At 41.6% G+C, this 14574-nt stretch overlaps 1 protein-coding gene across 2 annotated transcripts in view; it reads right to left on the bottom strand.

Annotated features, from left to right (window-relative positions):
• Nucleotides 1–14574, bottom strand: part of znf423 (zinc finger protein 423) — a 153234-nt gene that overhangs the window by 124425 nt on the left and 14235 nt on the right. For both annotated transcript variants that reach the window (XM_056387305.1, XM_056387306.1), the window contains exon 2: nucleotides 4065–4127. In XM_056387305.1, coding sequence (XP_056243280.1) covers nucleotides 4065–4127 — 63 coding nt within the window. The remainder of the gene's footprint in view (nucleotides 1–4064; nucleotides 4128–14574) is intronic.

Genomic DNA, 14574 nt, shown 5'->3' with positions numbered 1-14574 from the left:
TAGTGTAGCACATCATTGTGGTGCATCTATCCTACTAAACTACAACCATGCAGAGCATATAGGATATGTTCATCTGCTGCTGAATTTTAAGTATTCTGGGTCATTACACTGGAGGAAATACCTCTCTGCTGACATTTTTCAAAATGGTAAATACTCCCAGAAGATACCAGATGACAAGTGCACATGGACACACTCACACTGGAGAGTAGTATTAAACACGAAATATGTGAATTGGAGGGAAAACACAATTCAGACTTTTTCAGTTTTTGAGTTTCAAGGACACTTGAATTTGAAAACTGTTTAAATGTAAACTGAATTGATCCAGCTGCACTGATAATTTCTGTCATTTGATAGGTGGAGGCAACTTCCCGGCTGGCAAGTCATGTCTGTGTCCCCACACACCCATAAACACACACACACTCATTCCCACACATTCACATAGTTCTTAAACTCTGAATAACAATAATGCAGGAGGTCTCAGTTTCTCAGTTTCAGCTTGGGGACCTGACAAACCTTTTCCATGATGACTCACTGACTTTTTCTATGTGACTATGTGCGCTTTTGTGTGTATTTTGTCCAAGAGAAACAGTAAGCGTGTGTATATGTGTGTGTGTGTGTGTGTGTGTGTGTGTGTGTGTGTAGTCTACAGTAGACAGTCAGACAAGAAATGAGAAAAACAAGACTCTAGAGAAAGAGAGGAGGTTTTCATCACTGACACAGACACACATGCCTCTGAAGTGCACTCCTGCCTGGTTGGACATGTGTCTCACCCCTTCCACGTTTGTTCTCCTACATGAGACTCAACATACAGTGAAGTTTGAACAGACAATTCTGACAACTTTTCTTCTACCTGTCCTTTACCCATTCTCATTCCCTTTCTCTATTCCTGGCAACTTCTCTCTTTTTCTTCTCCCAGCCTACTGGGAGAGCGAGGGAACAAGGGAGAAAACAAGGGAGGAAGATAAGAAGTTGTTTTTCTGTCCCAAAGAGGAGCAGCGGGGCAGAGGGAAAAAGAGACGAAGGGTGCGTTGGCACCTTCAGCCTTCGATGGCTCCTCTCTGGGGCAGATTCACCAGGGCGGAGAAGGAAGAGAAGGAAAGGAAAAGAGGAGATGTAGGAAAGGGGAGAATAGGTTGACTCTATGCTATTCCCTTCGAGTCAGCCTCCCGCCTCCTCCTCCTTCCCTCCCGTGGGTCTTTCCAAACTCAACACACATTTTCCAGAGAAAATGAAAAAGACGGAGAGGGAGAGGGAGAGGGAGAGAGAGAAAAGAGTGGAGAAAAGACAGAGGAGGGGTGGAAGTTTGTGAATTTAATAGCAGGATGGGAAGGTATATGTTTCCATTCTCTCTTTTTGTCTCTCTTTCTCACCCTGTCCTTGTCAACACCATCTCCCAGGGAGTAAAGGAACCAAGGTCTTTTTTCTTTTTAATCATCTTGAATAAGTGATGGACAGCAATTGTCACTCTTTTTCTCTCTCACACACGCACTTATTGTAATATGAGCACAGATAAACAGTAAAAAAAGAAAGTAAGGGGTGGACGGAGAGAGAGAGGGTGACAGACAAGGAGAAAAAAAGATACATAGCGATTTAGGAAGACAGAAAGAGACAAGCATGCAGAGAAGGACAGAAAAAGTGATGCAGAGGATGCTGGGACAGGGAATTGACGGTAAAATCCAAATTGGAAGAGTGGCTGAGTAAGGAAATATGGGACAGTATGTTTTTATGGGAGAAAGAGTGTGAGATAGGTGTGTGTGTGTGTGTGTGTGTGTGTGTGTGTGTGTGTGTGTGTGTGTGTGTGTCATGGGACTCCAGTTTCCTGCAGGAACTGACACACACAGCAGTTCTAGTGAGCCACCCAGGACCTCAGTCAGCACCCCCCTTAACACACACACATACACACACACACGCACACTCACACACACACACACACACACAGATGTAGACCCGTATAGCGGCCCCTGGAGGAGAGTTAGCACGGGTCTGAAGAAGGGAGGGCGGCAGGGATGGGAGGGTTCAGCACGTCATAGACACCCCAAGGGTCATACTTTCCTATCCTTCTATCCCTGTAGAGCTGAACGAGAGACAGGGCAGGAGAGGTAGAGAGAGAGATAACTGCATATTTACCACATTCAGCAGTATCTTATTTCCCTGTTGGGATCTAGTCAGAGGAAGTGTTTAAGTGTTCTCTGATAGGCTGCAAACCAGAGCAGAAAAACTAGCTTCAGCTGACAAACACCTAAAGTAGTCAAACCATTTTTTTGGCATGGTTTGGGAAAATGTTTAATTTTATCTGTGCTAAGCACCACTGACAACAGTGAGAAAAATGCCAATAGCTGTGTTGTACCAGGGCTGGCATATGGACCGAGCAGATGCACTATCGCTCACCCTGGAATCTTTGACTCATTACAGCAGTTGTGATACTGATACAAACAGTAAAAAAAGGTGGTAGGTGTGGAAGAAAAGAGAGAGAGAGAGAGACTGACAGGCAGGGAGTTAGAAAGAAAGATACAGAGAGATTTATGAAGGCAGCCAGAGGCATGAATCCAGAGGACACAAAAAGTGATGCAGCAGAGGATGCTGGGACAAGGAACTGACAGTAAAATCCAAACTGGAAGAGAGGCCAAGTAAGGGCATAATACTACACCTACTAATGATACTATATTTCCAGTCATGTCATTTACCTTGAATCGCAGAGCTGTAATGATAAATGGTAAATCATTAAGGCAAAGATTCACTCCCTCTAGCTTCTCAAATATGAATATGTCTTAGTTATCTCAGTCTTCTCTGTAATACTACACTGTTAATATTTGGTTTTTGGACTTTTGGCTGGAAAAAGAAGACACTGTAAGACCTCACAATAAACTATGGGAACTTTTATTTAATCAACTAATGGAGAACATAATTAAGTAGATTAAGCAATCATGAAAGTTATCACAAGGAGCTGAAGTGGAGTCTTCAAAAGGGCTTTTTTAGACACTGCCTACTTTGTATCTGCTGAATTCCACTTTATCTAAGAATTTTACCATCATCGCACTTGTCAATAAAGAAGTTAATCAATTAATAATTTGCAAAACAGTTTTGTGTTTTCTTTCATTCAGAAAGTGTCACTAGCAGTTGAAAACTGACTGGCTTCATTAAAAAACAGATCCAAATCTGCATAGTATAGTGAAATGAAGCAACCAGAAGTTAGGACTGGTTAGATTTCACATTATTGTTCATGAAAACACATGCTTTACGAGTCACTGTAGCTGTAGAGAGATGTTTTTTAATCCATCTAAGCACATCCATATACTTGCCATCCTTCTGTCTAGACTCAAAATCTATATTATTTCTCATATCATACATGCACCTCAGAGAGCAGTTGGTTCAGTTGTTCTTTTTCAATAAAGGCAAAAGGCAGAGTCAGGATAATTTCAAATTTCCATCTCAGGGTGGAAACACGAGAGAAGAGAAGATGGAGGAGGGGAGGGAGAAACATAGAGTGCAAGAAATGGGGAAGTTGGTTTGGAGAAACCGCAAGGAAAAACAAAATCCAAGAAAAGAATAAAAAGAAAAGAAAAGCCCTTCCATCTCTCTGACTTCCTCCCAAGATATCACCAGACCACAGAGAGTAGTGAAAAAGCATACAAATCTCTCTCTTGTCCCTCCCTCCACCCATCTTTCTCTCTCCATATCCCTTTTGTCATCTCTCTTTCCATTCAGTCCGACTCCTGAGACCAGCGAGAGCTCTCTTTCCATATCTCCCTCTTTTCAAATCTCCTCTTTTCTCTCTTATGATTTTTCCCTCTCCTAATACTTTCACCAATCCCTCCATCCTAATTCCTTCTACACTCACTTCATTTCTCCATCTCTCCCTCTTTCTTCTCCTTGATATCCCCCTGAGCAGGCCATTATAAACCATGTGGAATTGATATTACAAATTGTGTGTGTCTGTGTGTTTGTGTGTGAGGGAGACGCATAGACTTGAGCCTCCTCTGTGGATCTGACAGCTGGCTGGAACTCTATTACAGTACCAGTGTGTTTGAGTGTGTGCTTGTGCGTTCATGTGTCTGTACACTAACCTGTCTGGACAGTTGATTCATCCCAGGTGCCTCCACACTCTGAAGACTCCCCTTCTTCTACCGCTGAGGAGAGAGGAAGAGGGACAGAGGGAGAAAGACAAATAAAAAGGAGGTTTAGAATTTATTGTATGTCATCAAGTATAAGTGCTCCATTTTTCTACATGGAGAGCCAAATCTATCAGACATTACAGATCTACACTGTTTCAGTGGGTCGGAGTCATGACAACAGGCCCAAAACCAAGACCAAAAGTGGGCTCAATCTAATTCAGAGCTGAAACAATCAATCAATGAAAATTAATCATCAACTATTTTGATAATCAGTTAATTGTAATCGGATAATTGTTGGGGTCATTTTTGTTTTCTTTGTCCCTTTTAATAGTCAACTGTATAAGTTTGGGTTTAAGACTGCAACACAAGCTAGTTGATGAAGTTGTGACGGGCATTTTTTAAAAATAATCAATTAATTAATCATGAAACTAATTGGCAGATTTATCAATAATGAAAATAATTTGTAGTTGCAGTGCTAATCTCATTTTACCGAGGCAGATTAGTGTATACTGAACATCTGACAGGTCTTTCTGAAACTATAAGTTTAAATGCTGACAATTACATCATATGATCCAACAAAACAATATTTTAGATTTAGTTTTTAGACATTACAAACAATTTGAGGAGTCTTTAAAATAGACTACATGTCTTTTTATAATAAATCTAATAGTTTCCACTGTACTTTTTCAGCAATGAGAGTCTCAGTTGGTTCTCTAAATTCATTTTGGGTTCAGTTTGTCTATAAAACTCTAGATTTCAAGTTTATCACTCTCTACAAACCTTAACCAATACAACGGTATTTTAAAGGGAGAATAGTGGAGTCTGCAAGTATCTACCTCTCAAAATGTTTATCCTCTGTAAATGTGTGTTCTTTAACACTCCTAAAATAGACTAGGGAAGCAACAAACATGCAGGTATTGACAATGACAATGTCCTGAGACCACTCTGACACACACGCATACAGAGTTGATCAGAGCTGGAATGTGACACTGACTTCCTGGGTACAACAGGAAGGAGGGAAGTACAGCTGGCACACAAACAGGAAATGGCTGGAGTCACCACACAATGGGGTTTCCTGTTCACCCCCTCCCCACCACGCGATTCTTCACTTTTCACTTACTCACCTCTGTCTCTGATCCTTCAAAATCCTAGTTCTCATCCTGCTCTCTCCAGTGACCTCCACCCCTCAAACTCTTTATACCTCTCCTCATATTCCTCACTCCATGTCCTCATCAGCTCCCTCTTGACCCACCCCATCCTCAAATTCTCAGCTGCGCCAAGAACTCAAATGAAAACAAGAAGTTATAAATCAGTGAAGTGTTCCTTTTAAAAGAAAAACAAACCTGCCTTGGTTTGCCTTGTTTCAGTTCAACCCCATTTCAGCGTTTAATCAAATATATGTGCAGCCAAAACAAAGAAAAATATGGTGAGTAAAATTATGTGAATGTTAAGGTTTCCCTGGTTAACAGGGAAAACCACTGCTGCACTGAACTGAACTTTACACAGTAACTATGGTTGAATCCTTCTTAATTTGAAGGATTCATAGCTACACATACTTGCTTACTTACACGCGGGTGTTCAATAGCAACAATGAAGTGGAGTGACTTCATCTTCTAGTGGTGCAACTTATCAGTTGCGAGATTTTCCGTCCAACACAGCCAATAAAGCAATAAAGTGGACACATACACTAACACACACAAACCCACACACAACTGACCATGATGCTATTACACACTTGAAAAATCTCTACAAGGTCTGGAAACACAGAATAAGGGTTGACAGGACATTAGATCAAATCTCTGGACGACATACTAGAAAAGAACAAAAAGGAAAGCGTAAAACACAAATTCAAATGACATGTGCCACTGCTCAACGCCCACTGCTCCTTACATGTTCAGTGTATTTTCTCCCAAAATATAAAGGAGTCCGCACAGCTAAAAAATATGTATGACAGAAATACTTCATGTGAGGGGCGTCGTGTGGCGTAGTGGTGTAAGCAGGCTCCATGTGTAGAGGCTACAGTCCTCGCTGCAGTTGGCCCCGGTTCGAGTCCCGCATCGGACGGCCTTTACTGCATGTCATTCCCCCTCTCTTGGCCTCCCCATTTCCTGTCTCTCTCTACTATCCTGTCCAATAAAGGCACAAAAGCACCAAAAAAAAATACTACATGTAAAATGAATTATTTCACAGGACTGTTGAACAAGGATTTTAATATGACGCAGTGAAATCAACATTAGGCTGCTAGTCTTTCTTCATATCCATTCCAAAAGTTAAAATCACGATTCACTATGATCCATAGACAGCATCATGAACATCCATCTAACATCCAACAAAGACTGAAAGTTCTACAGCATTAATAAATAAAGATGAATGAGATGTTACTTTATCTAAATCAGCATTTTTCAGCCACACCATAACAGTTTGACAGAATTCTTCCTGTAATCTTTATATTGCAGAGAAGTCTTGCCAATACAGAGATAATTACTGCAACTCTAAATGTCTTCCTGCTCTCCTGAGGTGTGATGTGTCGGTCTGTTGCAAACTCTAACCTTTGTGAATGAAGGCAAATGAGGAAGCTATCTTTACTACAGGAACAAATTAAGCATTATAACATAATTAACATTACAAGACCTACTATTGTACTGAACCTAAAGTATAACCTAAACCAGGCCCAGAGCTGGCATAAATATGAAAACCACAATCATTTCAGACATTTCTTCCACAAAAATATGGGGAAAATCTTGATTTACTGCAAAGTCAACTGCTTTGCCTATTTTCCACCACAAAAGCATACACAGGCTAAATGTAGCTCCAACCATAACTTACAAGCAATTGTAATGAAATAAATATGAAATCCTTCTCTCTCTCTCTCGTTCACATTCATAACATTTTCTTTGTCACATATTGCATTATCATGCTGGAAGTAGCCATTAAAATATAGCAGCAATACTCACATAGGCTGTGGCATTCAAACCATGATTGCTCAGTATTACGGAGCCCAAAGTGTGACGAGGAAACATTTCCAACACCATTACACCACCACTACCCTCGCCTGTTGATACAAGGCATGTTGGGACTACGGATTCATGCTGTTGACACCAAACTCTACGCTATATTCTTCCAGTCTTCAACTGTCCAGTGTTGGTGAGTCTGTCCACTGCAGCCTCAGACTGACATCATCAACATTTCCATTTCCATCTGCAGATCTGCTACTTTGAATATTTTCTGTTTTTCATACCATTCTGGGTAAAAAAAACTCTGGAGACTGTTTTGTGTGTAAATCCCAAGAGATCAGCAGTTTCACAAATACTCAAACCAGCCCACCTGGAACCAACGATCATACCACAGTCAAAGTCACTAAGGTCACATTTTTTCCCCATTCTGATGTTAGATGTGAACATTAACTGAAGCTCCTGACCTGGGTCAAAATATGCCCAGTGAGTGTATATGCACATACATAGGTGTTTCAAAGCAGAACAACCTGGCACTACAATGCTAATGGCCAAAAATGAGATTGTAAGGTATAGGCAAAAACACATTTCATATGTAATCCTTGAATGTGCTCATGCACTGTCTTCAAATATGAATCTAGAACCAGACTGAGTAGACTAGTTGTGTAGTGTGAGACTGAGAACAGGAACTAATAAGCAGAATCTTGCTATGGATGTGACATATATGCATGTCTACTGCAAAAAGACTGAATCCCAACAACTAGAGAGGACTGCAGTATTACGATCAAGTCTGAAATCACACTTCGAGCATCTGGGCCTGGTTCCTAGGGCCAGATGTGGACCACAGTGTGCTAATAACGGACTAATGGATCCCTGGACAAACACATATGCACACACAGCACAGCAAACGCACACGTATGCACTCGAGACAGAGACACACAGGAGTTTGACTTGAAGGTTGTACGTTTGCCTGAACACAACCCTGCGCGAATAGAGACCTCCCACAATGACTAACATGTCTGCCAAACACAGCAGACAGAAACAGGCAAGAGAAGGTATGGGGAGAGAAAACCAGAAGAAAAACAAAGTACTTCCTCTTAGCTAATAAAAAGGGGTTTCCTCCAAAACACCTATAACAGATTACCTCACAACTGAACCATGCCATGAGTTGCATGATTGTATTAGATGAACCATACCTGCACTGTCTTTAGCAACATGCAATACAAAGTGTATGTGTGATACTGAAACCTTTGTTTATGAATTTAAATCTAAAAGAGGAAAAAAATACATTCACATGAGATGATCATATACATTCTCTGATATTATGCTTTACTGGCGTTAGGAAAAGAGGAAGAATCTTTTGGAACATACATGACAAGAAGGACCTATGTCATTCATGGACAGAGATCTAAATCAAAGGTTTGGGGGGATTCTCTTTGTTTCTTGCCCTGACAAAAAGTTGGAATCATGACAAAACAAGATGGTTAGGGTTGTTAAGAAAAGTTTTGGATGTTCGAAAGACCTGAATGTACTGGTAACTCTGCCTCTAATAAAAGCCCATTTTTCTTGATGGGACTGTGGGGAATACAGTGTGTTTCATTAGCCAAGCACACATAGCTTTATTTAGACTCCCAGATTCCTCTCTGCCCCCCTCAGAGACACACACAGTGTTACTGTGAACCCCGCGCACACCAGGGGGCTGGTGGGGTGTGAGTGTGGTGGTGCTTTTACACACTGTATGAGTAAAAGCAGGGAGCATTCAAGTGTAAGTCTGTGCAAGAGTGTGTCTGTGTGCAGGTGTGTGTGTCCCTGCAGGTAGTGTACACCATTAGGGAAACTATTCTTTTGGAGAAAGACCTGGATATGGACATCAGTGTATGTGGGGAAGGATATGTGTGTTTGGGGTAAAAAAAATACAACATTCAAAGTATCCAATTAATGAGCCTTTCCACTAATGTGTTACTCCATCTCTTTTCCGCCTACAGTACATCTCACTTCCCTTCACACTAAGGCCTCTAGTTTGAAAAATGTAGATTGGCACAAGAAGTCGATTAACAACCCAGCGTTTCTTCCAGGCACAAACAAAAATCCCGGCACATGGAGCTGATGGTTGTTACAGAAGCAATTCTTTTTTCAACATAATACGCCAATTTGTAGGAGGAAGTGTCCTTGTTTTTAGGAAGGCTTCAATGGTGGTATCAGATGTAAATAAAGTTTTCAATCCTCTAACAGAAAAACATTGATACTGTTTTCCACTTGTTAACTTAGCTGAAGAAGAAGCTTAATCATACACACTGAGAGGCAGGAGTAGCGTACCAGTGGGCAAGCCAATAATCATTGAGACATCAGAGGCCTCGAGATCACACAGCCTGCCTCAACACCAACACAAACACAGTGCACAAATTCACCACAAACCTGTGCATAATATGTGTGAGTGTGTGACACAAAGCAAACAAGATGCTAATGGGAATACGTGGGGCATCTATACACACTTGCACACACGCAACAATTAAGCCTTGCTTTTATTGTTGCTTACACTGACCCCTGAGACACCTTATTCTGTAAAATGTATCTTGCAAATAGACCAAATGTAGGTACTGTCATAGTAAATTGATTTCCCTGGAAATGGGGTGTTCTTTGATTATGTGTGCCCTACTAAGGTTTTGAAGTACCTCTCATGAATGCAGTTGCAAAGCATGTATACGTAATAGAAATACACATTATTTGTATTTATTTGGCATCCTGGGTAATTTCCAAATATTGGTGTAAGAAGTGTGCAGATGGTAGGAATGTCAAAGACGAAGATGAACTGTCATCACATTTGGAGGAACCACTGCTGCTTGCACACAAATCTTTTGTATGTGTGGATGTCAATTAGTGGAGTTACGAGCAGTATATAAGGGAACCACATAATCTGACAACATAGAATAAACAACGTCAACCTCACATGCAGACTACACAGTCCCAATAAATAATCAGATGCAAACACACACATAACACAGACACAAGCACACACACCAACAGTAACCAAACCAACTGCAACACTAAATATTTTTAGCACTCAGTAAGTGCAGCGTATGTAACTAAGACAGGTGTGCAGCCAAAATTTAGTTGGTTTGAAAACAGTGAAAATATCATTCTAATCTAGGACTTACCTAAAGTGAAACCGAGTGATTTTATCTACCTGGGCTGGTCTTAATCCACCAAGTGGGCTGAATTAGAGCCTATGTTTGGGAAATGCTGTCTAATGTTGACTGTGCAGTGCTATGAGGAGACATGCCTTAAACCTGCAGATGATAAGACCAAGCAACGATCAGTGCATCTAAGACAAAAATGCATCTCCTAGCACAACATCCCACATGAATGATAAATGATAATGAATTAATGAATAATCAGACCACCTCCCCCAAGTACAAAGCTAAAACCTTTAAAATATTACTTAAACTAAGAGCTAAGTCATCCATAACTGTTAGTAAAACATATGCGGTCCCTCTCTTTCAGGTGAGTGAACACCTGCAGCCGTCATACAGCCCAGGAATGATATGCGTGTTCCATCTGCAGTCTTTTTAGCAAAGCAATGCAAATATTTACACATGGGTTTAAGAGGGAAGACAATTAATTACATTTTCCAACACAGCACCTGAATCTAGAAAAACAAACTACTGTTATACTAACTAGCAAACCATTCAAAGTTTATACAATGAATTAACTCATTTGAAGAGTAAGTAGCATCCCCAATGGATATGATAATAGAATGCTGACCTATATTTCCACACATTTTGCTCTATCCACATCCAATCAAACCCTCTACAACACCTCCGGTTGCTTCTGTTAAGCTTTCTACAACAATAAAAGATTTAAACCCTTAAAAAAGTTTGTTGTAATAAAGTAAAGCACTCATAGTGGAAAAGCAGGTTAACTATACTAAAGCTGGCAGATAAGGCCTAACACACAGCCGTGAGGTTAGGCTGTTTTGGCATGCTCCAATTTTAGATTTACTTTACATCAAGGGAGAGGAGAGGAGAGGAGAGACAAGAAGAGAAGAGAAGAGAAGAGAAGCCTCTGCATCATGATGATGTTATCACAAACAAATATTTACACACATGTTGTCATTAATTATCCATGTGCATATACACAGACTCACACACCGCTACAAAGCAGTACATCAGTGCACCTCTCTCCACTCTTCTCTTTCCTCCATCTTTTCCTCCTGTATTTACAACCTGATCTAATTTTCCCTCACTCTTTCCCTTACTCACATTTCTATTCTGTCTTTCCTTGTTCATTATCCTCTTGTCTCTCTCCCCTACGTATTTACAGTGTTTCTCCCCTGACTACTGCTAACCTTCCATGCTTTATTCTAACATCCATCTTCCTCACTCATCCGTTGTCGATTTCTTTTTCATCCCTCTGTCTATCCTTTTCTCCATGTCTCTTCCTTATCTCCCTCAGCATGTCCCCTCTTCTACCACATTCCCATTTGCTCCCCTTCAATCCCTGTCTCTCGTTGTCTTCTGTCCCATGAAAGCAGTTATAGCGTCAATAAGAAAGCCCTTTGTCTTTTTTCCTCCTAAACAACACATGCATGCACACACAGTATCAGGGCCACTTATTCCCAAGGCAGCCCAAGGCTCTGGTGTTCCCAGATCTCTTTGACGAACGGGTCACTGTGGCCAATCATGCGGCCCAGAGAGGCGGGATGTGGGTCAGTGTAGCCAATGATAGGCTGGTTCTTTTCCCAGAGCGGCAGGCTGATTGACAACTGGTGCTGGACAGAAGTCAAGAGGGTAATTGTCAGCCGACTCTCTCTCTCTTTATCTGTCTGTCTCGCCTTCTCATCCTAGACACTCCTTTTTTCTTCCTCCCTCCTCCCTTTTTGTCTCTCTCCCTCTCCCCCCTCTCAATTCCCCTCTTCAACCCACTTCCTAGCCCCCACCTCCCCTCCCTAACCCGCTTTCTCCCTATAGCTCCAGAGGGATTCTCTCATTGGCTGCCCTTCCTGTCCCTCAGGAACGACTTTGTGACGCTACTGGCCGAGGGCTGATGCCAATCTCCATCCCCAGCCCACCCCCCGGGAGCCCCACCAACTTCAATGGCCTGTGTCAAACACACACACATGCAAACACTTCTAGTCAGGGGACAGGGACAGAAGCTGATTAACCAAATACTTTTATCAGCAGTAAAACCGCTCTCTCTGCCTGCGTGCATTCTGAACAAAACAGCCTTAAAATACATAAACACACGCACTGACACACATCCCAAGCACTGAGCCACTGGCCAGAAACACCAGGCTAGTCTGGGGTTTGGGACAGTGTGGGTATGTGTGCATGCATGCTTTTGTTTGTGAGAGTGTGTGTAAAGGGACAGAGGTAGCAGAGGGCTTAGATGGATGGCAGAGAGAAAGAACAACAACCAAACAAGCCTGGCGGACAAGCTCCATCGCCCTCTCTATCTTTCTCTCTCTGCTGTCTCTCTCTTCCCCTCTCATCATTTTCCCCTTCTCTTCCTCTTTTTAGTCCAGAATGTTTCTACTACCTGATTTTGTTTTCATAGTTTTCGTTCTTTTCTTACCTAAACTACTTTTTCATTCTTCCCTCTGTTCCTCCATTGCAACAATCCTCATCTTTTCATCCTTTTTGTCCCTCACCCTCTCTTTTGTTTCTTTCTGTATATGAGCACTGTGGTTTTAAACCATGTTGTGCTGTCCCACCGAGTTGCCAAAACATACCCCCAACATAATATGACAACATAAACACACATGCTCTCTCATTTTCTTACACACACACACACACACACACACACACACACACACACACACACACACACACACACACAAGTTAACCCCCCAAAAGGCTTGAGAAAAAAAATTATTGATCATAGAATGAAAGACAAGAAAGCCTCAAATCAATCATCACTAATACAGGTGTAAAAATCAAAGGCTTTCTAGTTTTATTTTCTTTAAACTACGGTGTGTTATTCCTACTTTGGAAGTTGGCCTCCTCTCCACACATAAACAAACCGACTCATACACACATGCACGCAATGTCCATGAAGTACAGGAACAAGCATAGGTCAAAAGCTAGTGTGTGGCTAGACTGTGTATGATCAATGTATGAAAATGAGAACGTAGTTGAAAACTGTAAACAACTACTTCCACCCAAAAGTAACTAAATCCTGCTGGAAATTACGTTAAATGTGCATACATGACGTCATATTTGCATTCTGCCTAGTGTCGGCCCTTTATCTGTTTCCTTTCTCTCCTTCTTTCTGTGTTCAAATATACAGTATTTTAATGCAGCTTAATTCCCGATAAAGCTGTTTTCATCTACATGTTCTTCTGTTTCTGTTGTCATTAAAGTTTGAAATTGTGACTGAAATGCAGCCCATTAATACTAAATGTTGACCTGCATTCACGTGGTGATACTGGTGACTCTCTTCTGTGGAAAGTAGCTAATGTTTGCTAAAGGGGTCTGAAAAGTCAAAGCTTCAAAGGCGCTAAGTTGGCAACACTTCCTGTAAAGTCCCCCTGGTAATGTAATAGAAACTCTTTGCTGCACCAATTCATTTTGAAAGCCCAATGGCCAATGGGGGTAACTTCAACATTTGGCCAGCTGACCAATGTTGTAACTTCATCACTCAGTTAGTCAGTTAGTCAGCAAGACATTCACATTTATAGGGCTGGCTCCTCTGTTGAGGTCCAGCCAAAGAGGGGAAACACACACGCAAGCTTTTTAAACTAAGAGCTGCTCATTAACAAACAGTAAATTCACCTCTCAACACCTAGAGAGTATAACACTCATTTTCACACACAGACACACACTCAGACAATCACAGAGTTGATGTTCAGGGCCAAACAACACAGCTGGAGATTAAAGAGCCTCTCTGATCTGACATTTGTTTTTCTGTCTGTCAGAGAGAGTGTGGCGGGAAGAGGAATCAATAGCAGAAGAGACAGGGAGAGCAAAGAAGTGGAAAGGAAGGAGACTGAGGAGAAGAGGGAAAACAAGTGGAAGGAGAAAGATAAAAAGAGAGTGGAGAAAAATTTAAAGGGAAGTCAGTAAAGAAGAGGAAAGGTGAGGAAGAGGTGAGGATGAAAACAGGAGGAAGGACGAGAGGTGAAGGAGGGCAGCAAGGAGAAAGGAGTAGGACAGAGAGAGAAAGAGAGGGCAAGAGGAGGAGAGGGAAAGCATTCCTCTGGAGTACCTCGACTCTGGGGAGGGCGCCAGAAATAACTGAACTAGAAGTTCCCCCAGCAGCCTCCAATCACCATTACAGACAGGGACACACACACACAAGTCAAATACAGGCACTGAGTTCACCATTAGAAGACTGAGCTCGAATATGAGAACAGACTCAAATGTTGTCAGGAACAGATGAGACAAATTATGAAATATAGCAGTTATAGTGCATGATTATTCATTCACTCACTCACACACACACACTCACTCTCACACACACACACACACACGCAGTACAAGAGCAACAAGAACAGTGAAGGCTGGAGGGTGGAG

Source organism: Seriola aureovittata, chromosome 10 (genome assembly GCF_021018895.1).
Source record: "Seriola aureovittata isolate HTS-2021-v1 ecotype China chromosome 10, ASM2101889v1, whole genome shotgun sequence".
NCBI lineage: Eukaryota > Metazoa > Chordata > Actinopteri > Carangiformes > Carangidae > Seriola > Seriola aureovittata.
This window is presented reverse-complemented; position numbering and strand designations above follow the sequence as displayed.